The sequence below is a fragment of the Phaseolus vulgaris genome, chromosome 11, assembly GCF_051622355.1.
Source record: "Phaseolus vulgaris cultivar YP4 chromosome 11, ASM5162235v1, whole genome shotgun sequence".
In the NCBI taxonomy this organism is placed as follows: domain Eukaryota; kingdom Viridiplantae; phylum Streptophyta; class Magnoliopsida; order Fabales; family Fabaceae; genus Phaseolus; species Phaseolus vulgaris.
In genome coordinates, this window is record NC_143508.1 from 44,845,093 (window position 1) to 44,863,901 (window position 18,809).

At 35.0% G+C, this 18,809-nt stretch overlaps 1 protein-coding gene across 1 annotated transcript; it reads left to right on the forward strand.

Moving 5' to 3' along the window:
- The first annotated feature begins 999 nt into the window (after window positions 1–999).
- LOC137823288 (uncharacterized) lies at window positions 1,000–17,115 on the forward strand. The gene is made up of 7 exons (XM_068628389.2): window positions 1,000–1,527; window positions 2,789–2,932; window positions 3,022–4,011; window positions 4,093–4,156; window positions 4,513–4,652; window positions 4,747–5,058; window positions 16,646–17,115. The coding sequence occupies exons 1-7, from the start codon at window positions 1,456–1,458 to the stop codon at window positions 16,943–16,945; spliced, it is 2,022 nt and encodes a 673-aa protein (XP_068484490.2). The 5' UTR covers window positions 1,000–1,455; the 3' UTR covers window positions 16,946–17,115.
- The last annotated feature ends 1,694 nt before the right edge of the window (window positions 17,116–18,809 follow it).

Sequence of the window (18,809 nt, forward strand, 5' to 3'; positions counted from 1 at the left end):
ATAACTAATATGGAGATTAATCACATTTTAAAAAGTAACATTTAAATTATAAGAGACCTATTTCAATGGGCTTACTCACAAAGCTGGCCAAACACATGACCCACTTTATAGGCCCAACAGCCGAGCTGACCTATCCACACCAAGCACCGAGCTCTGACCACGGAGGACCGAGCTTCGACCACGGAACACCGACCACGAAACACCGAGCAGAGCGTTTTGTCCAGTACAATAATAAACAAATAAATAATAGGTATGTTAAATAATAATAAAAGATAATTTTTTTATATCATTTATATAAATAATTTTATTTGTTAAATATTTTTTAATGATAAATTGATTATTCAAATATTAGTTTTCTTTTATTAAAAACCAAAAATAAAGAAACATTTAAAATTTTGATCTTGTTGACATCTTAAAGAAAAAAACAAACTTCATCCATTCTCCTAAAATAATGCTACAATAGATTCTTCAATAAAAAGAAGGATAAAAAGAAGGATGTTGAAAAATGTTTCATTGGACCCATGTTAAACGCCTCTTGTTCAAACTTTAATTGACTTCAAAGTAGAATTCTTTTTGGACACAATGAGAGAGATATTTTATTTGTCCTAATTAGTTTATGTGTTCTCCTTACAATCTTAACCAATATTATTATATTTTTAAAGTTTTTATTTGCCAACTAATTTTAAGAATATCTTTTATTTTTATTTAAGATTTATGTAGTTTTATTAAATCTTTATGATTAATAACTAGTAGTTCTATAATCGACTATGTATCTTTTTATTTATTTCTAAAGATTTTGATAGTTTATTAAATATTATTTTTATTAAATCTTGTTAATATCAGTAAAATTCTCATATTAAATATTATTAAAATTCTTAATTTTAATGAAAAGAAAAAATTCATTAATTGTTTGAAAAATTGACGAAAATCCATCTAATAGAATGTTAAATGATAATGATTTTTTTTTTACATATAATTAAAAAATAGTTTTACAATTTTAAATTCTCGAGTTTCCTTCAACCGAAGGGCATTAACCGAAAGAATGAAATAAAACAAGAATCGCGCACGCACATATACACGGTTGTTCGTTGCAGGCCATGCCGATGTTCATGACAAGGCGCGAACCCCCTTTGATAAGAACCTTTCTCCTGCCTCTGCCCTCTTCACATTGCATCCTCTCTTTCTCTCTCCACCCTATTCACATTGCATCCTCTCTTTCTCTCTCTACCCTCTCCCCTTTGCGTTTTCTCCCTTTTCTTTCTCTCCTCTCTCTCTCCTCAAGCCACCTTTTGACATCTCCATCGAACGATCCACCAGCATTCCTCTCACTCCACTCCACAGTAATAACCCTTTCCTCACTCACTCTCACCAAATTCGCTACTCTCTCTATTCTCCTCATTCAAACGCCGTCGTTTTCTCCGACTGTGTTCCCGCGGAAGCTCTTTTCATCCGGAGATGGACCCTGACGACGTCGAGAATCCACCTCCGGTGACTACCAGCACAACCAATTCGATGAAGCTGAAAGAGGTATACAACTATGCATATCTCAGTGTGTATATATATCATCACTGATATTTGTTTTCTTTAATTTAATTTAGTTTTCTTTTTTTCCCAAATTGTTTTATTTAGACTGAGCTCTGACTAAATTCTTGAAGTTTCTGTTCTAATATGGGGTTTTGGAGGATGATCGTGTTCCGGTTGATCAATTTGGGTTTAAGTTGAGGCTTTTGATTTCCAAAGTTTTTTTTTTTAATGTTGCGGTTGCATGCATTTGATTGAGTGCGAGGTTTGTCGGATTGCATGCAACAAGCTTCCTTTGTCGGTGTTGTGTTTCGGGAGAGGGATTGTGTCTTGATTGCAACATTGTAAATTTTGTGTGTTTTTTGGTTTGTGATGTTGTTTTTGTTTTATTTTTTCAGTCTAGTCTCCAGAGTTTAAACTTGTTTAGTCTGGTTGTGAAATTGTGTTTATCAGCCCAAGTTGGTGGTTTCTGTTGTTTTTTACACTAACAATGTTGATTTTGGATGATGTGGCAAACCTGTATTTGATGTGGTATGTTCATGTGTTACCGAGTTAACCAACTTAGTGTGGTAAATTGGTTCATGTTCTTTTGAGATTGCAGGTTTTTTTCCTAATGGTTGCACTCTTGTTACCAAGATTAGCTGACGTTTTAGGACTTTTTGGCACAATGTTTGGTGATTTAGCTAAGATTGGATTTCACTGCTGTCGAGTTCGATCTGCTTTCTCTTTTTTTTGGTGACGCTTCAGAAAAACATAACGACAAGAATTTTGATACAATTATGCTATTGTTGGAAGGAATAAACAATCGAAGAATTAACAAGCGTGCCAAATAATTTTATATAAAAGGTTTTTCTGTCCGTTTTCATTCTTTTCTTTTGTTACCCAGAAATTTTTCTGGTATTGTTCCATGTAAAGCTGTGTTCATATTTAAATTTGGGTTGTTTTCAGTTAACATATTGTAATTGCAATTCCTAATTGTTTAGTTGTTTCTTCCCCTGTTGTATCGTTGCTGGGAATGTCTTAACATGCTGCATTGCTGATTAATTATGTCTTCATCATAAATTTTGAACAGTGTCGCTTTCTTTCCTAATTTTGACTGAGATATTCGAATTGACTGAATTGATTGAATTTACATACACTTCAATAACAAATTTTTCCCTTTTATATAATTTTATGTTTTCTTGTTTTTTTTTTCTAAGATTCAATTATGTCTATGGGATTTATATTTCTCTTAGACTTGTATATTAATTGTGTTTTACTTTTGTAGGCCATAAGGCATGATGTGATTGACATAGACCACAACGGCAATGATTTTGCTAAATTAGTATTAATTGGTGATAAAGTTAGTAAAATTGAGAAGGGGAAGGCGATAGCAACCATTCATGATGGTTATGGTGATCATCAAAATATGGTATACGATTTATTGTTTCTCACAAATGGTTGTTGTTATCTTTTCTAACATTCTAAAAGACTCAAATTTTGCTTGAATTTTTTTTTCAGGAATTGTTTGATGATGTTATGGATAAATCTGGATCAGGTGATGGGCATAATTCTGACAGCTCATGTGATGATGATGACTACTCTGATTTGTTTTCGGATGATTACATGGACGTAGACCAATATGCTTTACTACAGTCACATTTTGATAATGTGGACATACCTCCCGGAATTGAGGTACCTATTCCTTGGTTGGCAGAGTATGATATAGGTTCAAAAAAGACTAACAATGATTCGTTGCCTCCATGGTCTCATACCAAGTCTGGTGCTTACAATTCTCAAGTGACTGATTTATCTCAGCCTTCATTAACATTAGAGCCTACTAACCTTGAAACCCAAGGACCTTCAGGTAATTCTAATTTGCAAGTTAAAATGAATAAGCACCCTTCTGCACAAGAGTCATCTTCCCCTCTGGTAACTTGCCCGAGTAAGAAGAAATCAAATGCCCCAAAACACAGGAAGCATAAGTTAAAGTTGGCATTTGGAATGAAGTCATCTAAATCTAATTGTGCTCCTGCTAACCACATCTTTGTAGACAATTTTGAGGCCAAGAAACTGCCAGATGTAAGTGAGGTACTAAATTGGGGACATTTTGGAAATTCTAAGACAGCAGTTGGAAGTAACACTTTACATCATTCAAATTTTGTTGGATCTTCTTTTCATTTTCCTGGAGCTGGATTTAGTAACGATATGTGGTTAAAGAAAGATTTTCATTTTCCGGCAGTCCCTAGTTATAAATATAAATCAAGTTTTGTTGGTCCCTTTGTTCCTTTTCATGCTCCTCCCGAGCATTTGTTTGATAACTCTTGGCTTCATTGTTCTGTGGGAGATGGAAATAATGAAGCAGCTGCAGCTGCCGATAATACTGTTGCTACAATATCTGATGAAGCTAGAGACGAAATTTTGAGAAAATTTCAAAATTTTAAACAATTTGACACCATTGAAAACACTTCAGATCATTACTTTGTTAACGCCAGCTGTTCCGGGACACAGGTAACCTTTTAATGCATTCCTTTCTTTTTTCTGTTTTCATATTAATTATTTAGGCTTGATGTCAATTTATTTCCTGAATAGATTCCACAGAGTTGTGCTAAAAGAATCCAGGAAGAGTGGAAGTCATTGGAGAAGGATTTACCGGGTGAGAGTTTGTTTAATATTCCTGTAATAATGCCTAAAACATTTTCCATCAAGTCACACTCTGTATTTTATTAAATTGTTTTCTTTTTGAGCTGATGGATCTTATCATGTGATTGTTATTAATATGATAAGGATACTTATTGTCATATAAAAAGACCATTTGCATAGCTTCATTATATATATACTTATGAAACAGTGGTTATCATTGTTTTCCTTCATGGAGTCCAGATATAATTGGTCTGAAACTAGAAGTTAATATGGCTGTATATCATGTTTGGAATGATTATGAGCAATGTGCTACATGCTTTTCGGGCATTCCCTTGCTGTTTCTTTGACACTATATTTTATCTTGATCAGATTCAATATTTGTCAGAGTCTATGAATCAAGAATAGATCTTTTGAGGGCAGTAATTATTGGAGCAGAGGGAACGCCTTATCATGATGGCCTTTTCTTTTTTGATGTTTTCTTCCCAAGTACCTATCCCACTGTACCCCCGGTCTGTGGTTGAGGATACTGTATCTGAATTGCACATTTTTTTATGTTCACTTTTTTCTCTTTTCAAGTCTAATCAAGGGCATTTTTCAATGCAGCAAGTCCACTACCACTCTTGTGGGCTTCGGCTCAACCCAAATTTATATAGTTGTGGAAAAGTTTGCCTTAGTCTACTTAACACCTGGACTGGCAATAAGTATGAGAAGTGGATTCCAGATGTTTCAACAATTTTACAGGTTCTGGTCTCTATACAGGGTCTAATCTTGAATTCAGAGCCATACTATAACGAGCCTGGATATGGCCGTCTCATAGGTTCTAGAGAGGGTACATTTAATTCCTTGCATTACAATGAGAACACATTCATCTTATCATTGAGGACAATGGTGTATATCATGAGAAGACCTCCAAAGGTTTTTATTCTTGAAATATCTCCTTTCATTTTTTTATATATTAAATAATTTGTATCATTTGAAAAAGTGTACTTGTCATGTTCACTCATACTAAATTGCACATTGATGGAATGTCTTATCATGTAGTGAATCCAAATTTCATGCATTCACACCCAATTTCATGCATTGCACACTTCATTGTATAGTTGTTTGGGACCAACTGGTGCATTAATGTATGATTTACCAGTTCAACAGCAAACCCATAGTCACTTAAGATATGCTCACTGCTGTTATTAATAAAGTAGATATGGGCCACGCTGATCAGTATAAAGCTGGGCCTAATCTGTCATAGGATGTTAGGTCAATTAGAGACAAAAAGGCTCCCCGTCTAGTTGAAGGACTACTGTTGATGTTAAATTTCCCTTAATTCTGTTTTGCTGTGAACCATGTGGATGGTTAACCACTAGAGTATATTTGGTGCATTGGGCAATTGCTTGCGGAGTGAAGAATTTGTTGAATTTTCTGTTTGGACCTTCCTTTGCTCGATAAAGGTTTTCTCATTTATCCTTCATCAATATCTATTGGTTCTTTATTGATGTCTTATGCCTCCAAAAAATGATGAACTACTTCAGTAAGTAATGTATGGCCAGATGTTCTAATGCAAACACAATTCAAGGAAGTGTTCAAATGGAGATGGTGATCATGATTAGATTCTTCAACAATCTTCCAACAAGGGTGGTCCTCAACTACTACACACCCCGAGTCCAATGAAGATCCACCTTCCAACCGTTTATGCCTATGAACCACTTGCTTGCATTTTTCAAGCTGAATAGTATTTGGCTTTGACGCACACTTCTCTTGATGAACAAATTGCATTTCTTCCCTTCTCTATGTAGAGACAAGCTCTTGCATGGTATTAATGAGTGTTTCCTAATCTTCAAATCATGACTAGGGATGCCTTTTTCTACTCCGTGGAGCTCTGTTTTTTCTATTGTAGTTAGAAACCGTTAATCAAGGTTGTCAAACTTGAGAGTCTACGTAGAGTTTATTTTATATTAAACAAATATTTTAGTAACATAATTAATCAAAGTAGTTAAGTCCACAACACTAAAATAACTACATTTAGTAGGGAATGGAATTATATAACTTTCAAGTACCTCAAATAAATAAGTTCATACAAATATTACAAAAGTTAAATTGTTAAAGTCATATAAATTAAATAACTAGAAATGGACAAATATCAAGTTTCTATGTCCAATCCTCTAATGATATCATCCTCTCCTCCATCATCATCATCTTCATCACAATCATCATCTTCCCCTGATGAAAATTGTACATGCACATTGGCATCAAAAGTTATATTATCAAAGATCAAGTGCATCTAGAATTGGATCTCTTGTTGCTCCATCTAATTGAACATTTTGACCATCATATGCACCTTGAACTTACTCAATCTCATCAATATCATCTCCCTCCTTCTCAGTTATCCATTCTTCATATGATTGAATATCATCAAAGGGAAGAGCAATCGTTTTTCTAATTTGCTTATTTTTCAACTTCAATTTACACATGACATAAACCAAATCATTCATCTTTTTTCTGATGCAAATGGTTTCTTCTCTTTGTATGAACCTATAATTAAATAGGAAATTTAGTGAATATATAATCTAAATAAAGGAATTATAAATAACTTAAATTACCATTTCATATGAGCTCCAATTACGCTCACATCTAGAAAAGATATAAGTCAAGCTTAGAACTCGGATAACAAACCTCTTCAACTTTGGAATTTCATTCCTAAACATCTCCCACCATTCTCCAGGAAGTAGTGCTTTCCTACATTCCTTTGCATCATCCATTGCAAAAAGTTCTCTAGCATAATGAAAATCAACAAGTTGTAATTAATTTGTCTTCTTTCTGCAACATCCTTAACCAATCTTTTCATGGACGTATACAACCCTTCTTTCACCTCATAATCATCAACTCTAAACTCAGGTTCATAATGGAAGTGGGGATTGAGATAATATGAAGCTGCATGCAAAGGCCTATGAAGTTGATTATCTCATCTTGCATCAATTATTTTCCAAACATCTTGGCTACATTCAATACCAACTATCATATATTAGAAATAATTTCACAAATAAGTAATTAAATTTTGGAAGAGAGAAGCTATAGAGTTTTTACCTTTTCTAAGTATGATTAAAGTTGCACTTAATCTTCTCCTTTTGCACAATCCATCACTTCATATATGAAACCCATTGCAGGCTTCATATCTGAGTCCACCACTTTGAGGCACGTGGAGACATCCTTCCAAAACCTACTATCTAATATCACATTTTCCACTTTTTGCCCCTCTTGTGAAATTCCAAAGTTGCTTGTTTTCCATTCTTTAGAGCTGAACATGGTCAACGATTATGCTTTCAATTCATGAAGACAAGCTAGAGTCAAATAAGCCATGGCAAATCTAGTCACACCCAGCCTTATAGTCTCTTCCTTTTGTGAACTTCTTCAACATGCTAATTAACATTGATCTGCCATAAATGTAAGTGATGATCTTTCTTCCTTTCTTGATAGTAATTTGATGGACCTTCAAATTCTTTTCAAAATCTTCAAAAATCAAATGAATGCAATGTGAAACACTTGGGGTCCAATACAAATGCTCCCTTTTTTGCATCAACAACTCTCTAGCTACCTTGAAATTTGCAACATTATCAGTCACCACTTGCACTACATTTTCTTCTCCAACAAATTTAACGATGTCATCCAACATCTTAAATACTTTATATGCTATTTTTTATATGTATGAGGTGTCCAATGGATGAAGAGAAATAGTTCCTTTAGGACTATTCACCAAGATGTTACAAATAGAATGTCATTTTTTTATTTGTTCACCCCATCAAACATAATTGTGCAACCTATTCTCTTCCACTCATCCTTGTATTCTTGAAGTATTAAATCAATTTTGTTGACTGCTTGCTTCAAGAACTTCTCTCTAATATCATGATAAGATGGGGGTTCATAGCCCACTCCATATTTCCCAATCATTTCACACATCTTTGCAAAAGTGGGATTTTAATTATATTAAATGGAATACACTTCTGTAAAATAATTCAGCAACTTGAGCATCGACTTCTTCTTTATAACCTTTTTTCATCATTTGATTTATGGTAGCTTGAATTCCCCCCTACTGCCACCAACTCTTTCTTTTCCCTTAGAACCAAATATACTTTGTCTTTCTTCAACCCCCTCATTTTCTTTTCTGCGACAACTTTTTTCACCAATTTTTTTAATTTCTTTTGAAATAGAATCACAAGGTTCATAATCCTCCCTAGTTCCAACAAGATGATGCTTGAATGTGAATATTCCTCCACTCACAATCTTTGAACAATAGTTACAATTTACTTTTTTTTTTCCATTCCCATTAACATCTATCACATGCTTCCATCCAATGTCTGATCTATTTCCTGGAGCATTTCTACTTTTACTTTTAATAGATGAATATGCACTTGGATTGCCCCTAGTTGAATTTGATCCAGTCCCAGATATTCCTTAAAAGACGATGAATTTGAAAAATGAAATATTTTTAAATTAGAAACAAAATTCATTTGAAAAATAAAAATAAAAATGTTCACAATGTGATGCATTGTTCCAATCTGCCAAATGAAAAAAAAAATCTCAACTATAAGTTATAAGTTTCTCCCAATCTACAGATGCACCCAAATTAATTTTTTTAAAGTTTCTGTTCTGCACCACGTTTTCTCCCACTTAAAAAGAAAACCTTGCAACAAAGCAACTCAGATGAACGACTCTAACCTGATATCAAATCACCATCATAGACTTGCACGATGACGAATGACACCACCGCATGACGACAAAAGCAACCATCGCGCGCGACCACAAACGCTGCTTCGAACACCACTACTGCACCTGACCATGAACACCACCATTGAATGCGACCGCAAAAGCCACCACCGTACAAACAGAGAACAAGGCGAGCTAGCGAGCACGACAAAGGCAATGAACAACGAAACTAAACCTCAAATGCACGAGCTTCAATGCCAGTGAAAAAGGTCAGTTTATTTGATTTTTTGTTTCAAACGACAACATTTTGGGTTTAAATGAAAAACCCTTTGGCCTCACCAACTCGGAGACAGACTCACGAGTTAAACTAAGTTCACCGCGAGTCTACCGAGTTTACCCCAAAACCGTGTTTGGTTTCGATTTAACTCGCTCGGGGTGAGTGGGAATGTAAACTCAGACAAGTGAACAAGTTAAATCGCGATTTTTATAACCATGTCGTTAATAGTTTATCTTTAAATATATAAGTGATAGTTATTAATTCAGATTCATTTGTAAATTTTCCAAAATCTCTCCTTATTGAATTTAGTTCAGAATCCATTCTTCCCTTGGAATCCCTAGTTATTTCAATTCTTTCAGTAATTCCTGCTAGAATTGTCTACATTAGTGGTATCCAACATATTTAATGGGTTTTCAAGGTGTTTAGGTCCAACTTTATATTGTCTATCACCCTCAAACAGATAGACAAAGTGACGTTAATAAGTGTTTGGAACCTTCTTAAGATGCATGTGCGAAGATGTTCCTTAGGATTGTTCAAAGTGGTTAGCTTTGGCTAGGTGGTGGTATAATAAACTTATCACAGTATCATGAAAGCTAGTCCTTATGAAGTAGTTTATGGCTAGCCTAAAACCCTTTAGCTTATCTTCCTTGTTTATCGGGGGACTTAAGAATAAAACTAGTTGATAGAAGTTTGCAGAAGAGAGAAGAAACATTGAAACTGATTAAGTTCCACATGAGAAGAGCACAAAACAGGATGAAATAACAAGCTGATAAACACATAAGTAATCAAACATTTGATATTGTGACTTTGTGGCTTTTCGAAAAAATGCTAAGCTAGCTCCAAAGTATTTTGGTCCATTCTTTATTGAAGATAAAATTGGATCAATGGCAATATAAGTTGCAGCTTCCTGCTCATTCTAAAGTTCATGAAGTGTTTCATGTTTCTCAACTCAAAAGACTTGTGGGATGTGACATCAAGTTCTATTCCTATGGATGATACTAGTGTCATAATAAATTCTTGATTAAATGACTTGAAGAGAAGCAACAAAGCAGTTACCAAGGTCCTAGTTCAGTGGAAGCATCAATTGCCCAACGAAGCTACTTGGGAGTTCTTCTATGATCTCCAAAGGAAGTATCCATATTTTAATCCTTGAGGACAAGGATTTTGTTAATGTATGGATAGTTATCCTTAAATATGAAGTGATGATGATCTGAATTATTAATTCAGATTCGTTTGTAAAATTGCTAAATCTCTCCTAATTCAATACAGTTTGGAATCAATTCTTCCCTTGGAATCCCTAGTTCTTTCAATTCCTTGAATAATTCCTTCTCCTAGAATTGTCTACATCGGTTTTGGTCCCTTGTCCTTCGAAATAATTGATTTTCCGTGTTCAAGCTCCATCAAATCAGATAGGTTTTCGATTTTCAATCCGTGTAACCTTAGCCAATTGAGTGCAAGGTTTATATATGGAGGTTCTCTTGAATTGTCTTTTATGTAGTTTTTTTTATGACAAACATCGTGAGTTGGTCGTGCTTTGTTCTCCCAAACTTGCCCAAGCCATTGGGTTAGCTACTTTTAATTATGGACAAGTTTGTGTGTTATAATTGTTTCTCTCAATGCCACACATCACCCAATTCCTTATCTCTCTCTCTCTTTCTGCACACACCGCACTATGTGTCAAAAATCTAGCATCGCTAAATCGACAAACTCCTTCGGTGGCCTCTCACACAACGATAAACACTCATTTTTTTGTTGGTATAATACCCTCACGGATTCTATTGGACTGAACACCTCACTTTGCCTACTTGAAATACACACATCAAACAACATACTAACACTCACTCACAACTTCGAAGAAGATTGTAAAAGGATACAAAAAATGGAGAACTTCTCATTATTCCCTAAAAGCATGCTACAAAACACATATAATTCTGTTTTTGAACTAAACATAATTATTAAATTCTGTATTGACAGTTGTCGCTATAAATGTTATTACAATTATCCCCCTTATTGAAGGGACTTGACCAGAAGGCCTTGGAACAGCCTAATCAAAATCTAGAAATTGCTGCTGCAATTGGTGTAGTTCATGCCAAACTGCATCACGAGGATTACTTCCATTGAATTAAAACCTTAGTAATAGGGTTATTTGCTTTCTTCATTCTTTTGTCCAATACAACCAATGGTTTAAGTTGAATGTCCCCATCCTCAGTATAGGCTGGAAGATCCTTGTTAACAATGTGATCACCGTGATAATTTTTTAATAAAGAAACATGAATAACAATATGAATTTTAGTTCTAGTAAGTAGTTCAAGTTTATAGTGTACTGTACCAATTCTTTCTGAGATTGGAAAAGGTCCATAATATCTTGTAGCCAACTTATGGAATGGTGTGTTGGCTAATTCCATTTGGTTATAAAGCTATATCTTAAGTAGACCAAATCTCCCACATGAAATTCCTTATATAAACAATTCTCAATTAGTTTCATTATGATTTGAGCTTTTTGTAAATTGAGGTGCAAGATTTTAGTGATCTACTCTCTAGTTTTTATAGTGTAATCAACCGCTTTGACTAGAGAATATCCTTCCAAAGTGATATTGGATATTGAAGGAGGATAACCATATTATGCCTCGAATGGTGTCATTCTAGTTGCTATGTGAAATTTGGTAGTACATAATTCAGCTGAAGACAAATGATCAACCCATTAGTTTGGTAAGTCCTTGATAACACAACGTAAGTAACCTTCCCAAACTTTTCTTCTTATTACAAAATATGGTCCAACAACTATCTCTCCTTTTCCTCCAAAGAATCAATCCATCAAAAGTGTAATGTTTGTAAGGTCTGCGGCGTGACTGAACCTAATCCAAAATTTTTGTAGTTTAGGATCATGTTTCCACGAGTCTTGAGCCTCCAAAAGTAAGCTTGAAGCAACATGAAAAATTGTAGTATCTAATGCTAAAATCCTTACCCTTATATTCAATTCTAAAATCCAACCCCACTAGCTTCTCCAATTCCCAATTCTGGATTAAAGTTGTTGGAGCTTGCTCCAATAAGTGTTTCAAGGCTTTTTATTCAGTTTTGATTATAAAATGTTGACCCAAAAAAAATGTTTCCACTTCTTCACTGCAAACAATATGGCATAAAACTCCTTTTCATAGGATGAAAGTAATTGATATTTGTGACCCATGGCTTTACTAATTTAAGCTATTGGGTGACTTTTTATGAATATCAACCTCTGCCATCTAACCTGATTATTCCCGCTCCTCAAGTCCAGTTTAGAGAAATAACTTGCACCACTTAGTTCATCCAATAAATCTTCAATGAAGGGTATAGGGAACATTTTTTTGATAGTCAAGGCATTTAATTTCCTAAAACCAATGCAACATCTCCAAGAATAATCATTTTTCTTAATCAACACCAAAGGAGAAGCATAACAATTGCCACTTTCCCAAATGAAACATGTGGTTAACAAAGCCTTCATTTGCCTCTTGATTTCTTCTTTCTAGACTCGTGGATACCGATAAGGTTTAAGACAAAATGGTTTGTCATCAACCGAAAAAATGTGGTGATCGTATCGCCTTTTAGGTGGTAAAGACGTAGGTTCCTTGAATAATCGAGGAAATGATCCTAACAACTATTGTAAATCTGAATCTTGATCGTAAGATAAAGTGGTTAAAGGTTGATCTGTTGTAACATTATAGCACATTGATGCTTGTAGAGACAATAATACATCTTAATATTTGGATGATTTAATTTTTCGAGCGAGTTCACACAAATCTAGGGAGGAATGTCCCCTGTAAGCAAACTAGTTTTCCTTCATGCTCAAATTTCATAGTTAACTGACCACAATTCAATTCCATCTAATTTCACCCAATGTTTTGAACCATTGCATACGAGAATAACCCCAAAAGTGTTGCTAGGTAACACCAAAAAATCAGCTTTGAAAACATGATCATGGAACCTTGACTGCACTAAAGGACAACTTTTAGATACAAATAATTCCTTATCAAAAGCAACCATCACTGGAAAAGTATGTATACTACAATATTTTAGTCCAAGTTCTTTAACCCAATTAGTACTTATAAAATTGTGAGTACTACCTGTATCCATTTAAAAACGTAACAACTTGCTCTTAATCCATCCTTTCAACTACAGAGTTGTTACCTCCAGCTACTCTTTGTAAAGCATTCAATGAAATACGAACATCTTCATCCTTGATTAAAGCAAGACTCTAATCCATAATATCAGTGTATGTCTCCCCTCTGAATGGGATGTAGAGTCCTTGGCTATATGTTCTTAAGCATTGAAAATAGCATTCATCTTGCCCCAAACTTGACACTTTTGCTTATGATCATTATTCTACTTTTCAAAACAAAATCAACAAAGTCCTTTAGCAATACGTTCACTCAAGGATGATGCAAAAGAGGGATGCGGACTTTGAGTGTGATTTAAAGTAGTAATAGAATAATTTCGAGTACTAGAAGAAATAACAAACCCCCAAACAACATTTCTCTCCCCAAATTCTGAAGGAAATGACTTACCCAAAGAAAACTTGTGTCATAACTTGAAGAACTTATCTTGTAAACTAGCAATACGAATTGCCTCATGCATAGAACCCGAAGTATGCACCCTGACTAATTTTTCTAATTACACGGTTAGTCGAGAAAGGAAAAACTTTAAAGCCAACTCTTTCGAAATCGCTACCCGAGCCAATAATGTATCAAATCTTTCAAGATAATCAAGCAAGGTCCCATCTTGCCTCAGTCTTGCAAAATCAACTATAAGATCATCAACATCGCTGGAATCAAATCTGCAACCCGCATCTTTTAAGAATTTGTTGCCAAGATTTCCCTTCATTATTAACATTTTACATGTAATGCCTTTTCCAAGAAAAAGCTTTACAATCCATGGAAAGAAGCAATAAACAACTTCTCTGTGACTTAGGGGTTCCCTCTAATTCAAAAAATTGTTCCGCTTTGGCCTTCCATTCTTGAAAATTTGATCCATCAAGTGAAGGAAATGGAACTTGTGCCCTTTCCAATGTTGAAACAACCGTTTCAGCTTATTCAACATTCATATCATGTGGTAAAGATGCGTTGAGGCTGCAAATGCTATCGTTGGGCCTTTAGTGGACTTTTGCACCGACTCCAAAGAATGTTGAACATATTCTTGATGATCGGATAGGTTCTTTTCATAAGAATCAATCCTAGATTCCAATTCTTTTGTGGCCACCATTATCACCTAGCAAATTGATACTAATTGTTATAATTGTTTTTCTCAATGCCACACGTCACCCAATTTCTTATCTCTCTCTCTTTGCACACACCACACTGTGCCAGAAATACAGCACCACTAAAACCGACACACTCCTTCAGTGGCCTCTCACACATAACGGTAAGCGCTTAATTATTTGTTGGTATAATACCCTCACGGATTCTACTGGATTGAACACCTCACTCTACACACTTGAAACACACCAAACAGCACACCAACACTCACAACTTCAAAGAAGTTTGTAAAGGATTTATAAAACTGGAGAACTTCTCATTATTCCTCCAAAACATGCAACAAAACAATATATATAATTCTGTTTTTTGAACTAAACAGAATTATTAAATTATGTTTTGACAACTGTCACTACAATTGTTATTACATTGCGGCACCTCTTTGTTATACACCGATTTCCTGTGACAATTGACCAACCCACCACAAACTTTGAGCTCAGATGTAACCCTTTTATTTCCTGGGCCTTCTTCCCCACGCACCATAGGTCTCCCCTCAATCCCAAGGAAAAAACGCCTCATTCAAGCATATATTCAAAATTGCAGCACACAGGTTGTGTTTTAATTGTGACGAGAAGCATGCACGCAATCATAGATTTGAGGATTGCCAATTTTTATTCATTCAGCATTTGAATGACCCTCTTGATGTGCCCATTATGGTGAAGCCCATGGTGGGGGACCACATTGCAGTTCCTATTGAATTGGTTAATGATTTGGAACCAACCACATTGGGTATGGCCCAATTTCATCTGCCTTTGGCCCTCTTGTGTGATCACCTTCTCATTGTACCCTATGTGTGTTTGGCACATTGATTTAGGCAGTTTGCATAACATTATGTAACCTCGTATGACAATTTTTGGGATTACCTGTGGTGGCTATTCCATTCATTCAATGTTTCTGTGGGTAATGCTGAGGCAATTCGATATTCTGGTGTTTACCATCAAGTACCCTTGAAATTTGTGGATCATGTCTTTTTCATGTTCCTTTCTATATCCTTTTGATACACAGTGTGCATTTGGTGCTGAGTGTTCAGTAGTTACTTACAGATGTTAGACCCATGTCTTTCTGAGTTTTCATTTTAGTCAGTTGCAATTCATGTGTCAAGGTCACCAATTGACCCTCACGGGGTCCACCTGATCCACACCTCACTAGTGCTTTCTATGCTCAGTTTTTTTGATTTGTGGCCAACTAATGCTATTGATTCATTTCATGCTTTCACCATTACTTCATACTCCCATTCCTCTTCCATTTCCACTAAAACCTTGATCCCAACTTCACCTTTCTATTTTGATCCCTCCCTTTTTAACCCAGACCTGATGGCCATTCTAATTTCCGCTTCTAACATATTGCAAATAACTCATGGCCTACCCCCTCTTCGTAACCATGATCATCACATCCACATCCTTCCAAACACTGCCCTCTTAATGTTTGGCTATATTGTTACAGGCAATGCCAGAAAGACATTTGAACTCTATGTTGCAAGAAATGTTACCTGAGGGTATTGTTATAATGAGCACTAGTCCATTTTCTTCTCTAATGTTATTGGTGAAAAAGAAGGATGAGACATGGTGATTTTGTGTAAGATTATCACTCACTTAATGCACTAACAATCAAAGATAAGTTTCTCATTCCCATGGTGGATGAATCATTAGATGAACTACACAGAGCCGGCTTATTTTCCAAGATTCACCTGTGCTCCAGTTATCATCAAATCAGACTGGACCCCGGAGGACACTTTCTAAACAACCTTTTGGACAGTGGATCCATTTTGAATTCTTAGCAATGCCTTTTCGGCTTACCAATGCCCCATGTACCTTCCAGGGGACTACAAATGAGTTATTTCATGCTTCTTTGCGTAAAACCCAAGATTGCACATCTGACAGTGTACAGCTGGGACAAATCTGTCAAAGGTTGTAAGGTCCATTAGAGAGAAAAAGCCTCCTGTCTGGTTGAAGGACTGCCGCTCGTGTGTGTCACCCAGTAGCTTAAGTTTCTTCTTTCAATTCTGTTTTGCTTTCTCTGAACATCTCATTGATCCTTCTCCCGTATTAGAATATGCAGATCCTTGGAAATATATGAATAGTAATTAGAACTAAGGAGTTTCTTTATATATATATGTGTGTGCGCGCATATGCGTGTATAAATAGATTTGCGTCTGAATGTATTTATGTGTATGTTCTGTAAATTATGTCTTAGTTGTAACTTCTTTTGGGTTAAAAAATTGGACTATTGAGGTTATTTTTTGTTTCAGAATTTTGAGGACTTCGTCGCTGGACAATTCTGCAGTCGAGCTCATGATATTCTGGTGGCATGCAAAGCATACATGGATGGTGCTCAAGTAGGTTGTTTGGCCAAAGGTGGGGTGCAGGATGTTGATCTAGGTCACAAGAGCTGCTCAAACGAGTTTAGGACATATTTATTTACGTGTGTGGACATACTTATTACAGAGTTCACGAAAATTGGAGCTAAGGACTGTGACAAAATCTTTCCACCGAGAGAGGAGAAAATTCCGTTGGTTGAAACGCCTGAGGCTGCTGTAATTCCTGATTAAAATTTGAGATATGAAGTCTTAGAATATATTACATTTTTCCTATTACTTAATATAGATGATAGCGTGTATGGTTTATGTTATATCGAACTCATTATAGATTCTAACAATGACTGAAAAGAATTCTGGAATATTGTTCCCTAGAATGTCATAAGATATCCTTCTTTGTTTTATTCTGGCTTAAGTTTTTTTCGTTGCCTATTTATTGCCTTGTACTTTGGGGTATCAGCATATGAAATGTGGCAGTGAATAACTATTTGATGGGTATTTGGGAATTAATTTTCCCAAATGTAATTTTATATTTTGAAATAGGAATTTCAAAGTGGAAGACAGTCCACTCAAGGTTTTTTTGTAGGAAATTGAATCAGTATTTGTTTTTAGTGTTTCCATTGGAAAATCACAGGTATGAAGTTTGGTAAATAAGTGTTTTAGTAGCTTAGTTTTTTTATGCATTTATTGTTTAAAGGTTGATAATAACAGTCATTTAACTATTTACAATACTTAAAATGTTTTGTCATTATATTCCTTTAAATTATGTAATGAGTTTCATTTTTTAATCTATTATTTCTAAATACACTTGTATTACATTTTTTCATTTTAACCATTCTACTATTTAACATGACATTGTACTTCAACATATTATGACCACTACATTAATTAATGTAAAACATGACATATATGTGACATATATGTTACTTTTACTTTATATGAAACTCAATATAGCAAAATGTAAAATATTAAAATTTTAATTATTCTTTATTCTTTGTGTTCACTAAGATCTTTGCTTTACAAAAAGCAATGACACCTTTTGATAGTATCCACTGTTGTTGAAGTGTTGTTCACGTTTCAAGAGCAATACTTCATCTTTGACAGACTTTCCAATGGACAAAATGTTCGGATTGGGAGGTTGAGTGAAGTTTTCTCTCTCTGGGAAACTACTGGAACCACCAAGTCTACAATTTGTTTCGACAATGACCAAGCCAACTGAGTATGGGTTCACGATAGAGTTAGAGGAGAATATGCTACATTCACAAGTTCGTGGGATGTTGATCTTAACACTAATGAGGTAAAACAAGACGCTTTGAGTAGGCTGTAGAAAAAAAAAAGGTGAAACACAATAAGGATTGAATCATGTTTTTAATATATCTTCTTAAGACCTTTTCATAATGTATTGTTTTTTAGATGGTAACTAGACGATAGTGTGTTTCATAAATGATCTCCCAATGAGCTTTTGAAATCCTTTTGAAAGTGTTATCTTTCTTTAATTGATAGAAAAAATAACATGGAGTGTAATAGATGAAGGAAAGAAGGACTACTCAGTATTTTTATAATTATTTGTCTCATAATGTAGACTACGTTCGCTTCTTGAACAAGTAGTCAAGTTTCACTAAGTAAACTAATGTTGTGAAGTACAAAACGGGTACTATTACTATTAGTCAAAGTCTCAAGTATCTTTGACATTCAGTCACTCATGACTGGAAAACTGAGTATTATTTGGAATCCAACATTCCCTGGCTAAAACAAAGTATTCTTTGAAACAAATTCACTTCCTATCTAATACTAAGTATTGTTTGGACCATGGGTAAAGTGAGTATTGTTTGGATTGCAGTCAGTCCTGATTAAGATGAGTATTGTTTGGACATCAACCACTCCTGACTAAGACAAATGATTGTCTCACAATGTGATCAACAAATCACATGTTTTCCTCACTAGAGAGGGATTGTGTATTTTGAAAATTACAAGGATAAACACTCTCTGATAGCTCACTAATAAACACAAACAATATTATTCCAAAGCTTTTAAGCACAAAGAAAATTTGGCAACATTTTAGCAATCGCAAATATTGTTAGTTCTTCTCTTCGAAGCA

Bases quoted from the DNA above. Each gene is read 5' to 3' on its own strand.
- LOC137823288 (XM_068628389.2), top strand. From the start codon at position 1,456: ATGGACCCTGACGACGTCGAGAATCCACCTCCGGTGACTACCAGCACA. The intron at 1,528-2,788 runs GTATACAACTAT...TTACTTTTGTAG, and splicing joins ATTCGATGAAGCTGAAAGAG to GCCATAAGGCATGATGTGAT. The intron at 4,012-4,092 runs GTAACCTTTTAA...TTTCCTGAATAG, and splicing joins CCAGCTGTTCCGGGACACAG to ATTCCACAGAGTTGTGCTAA.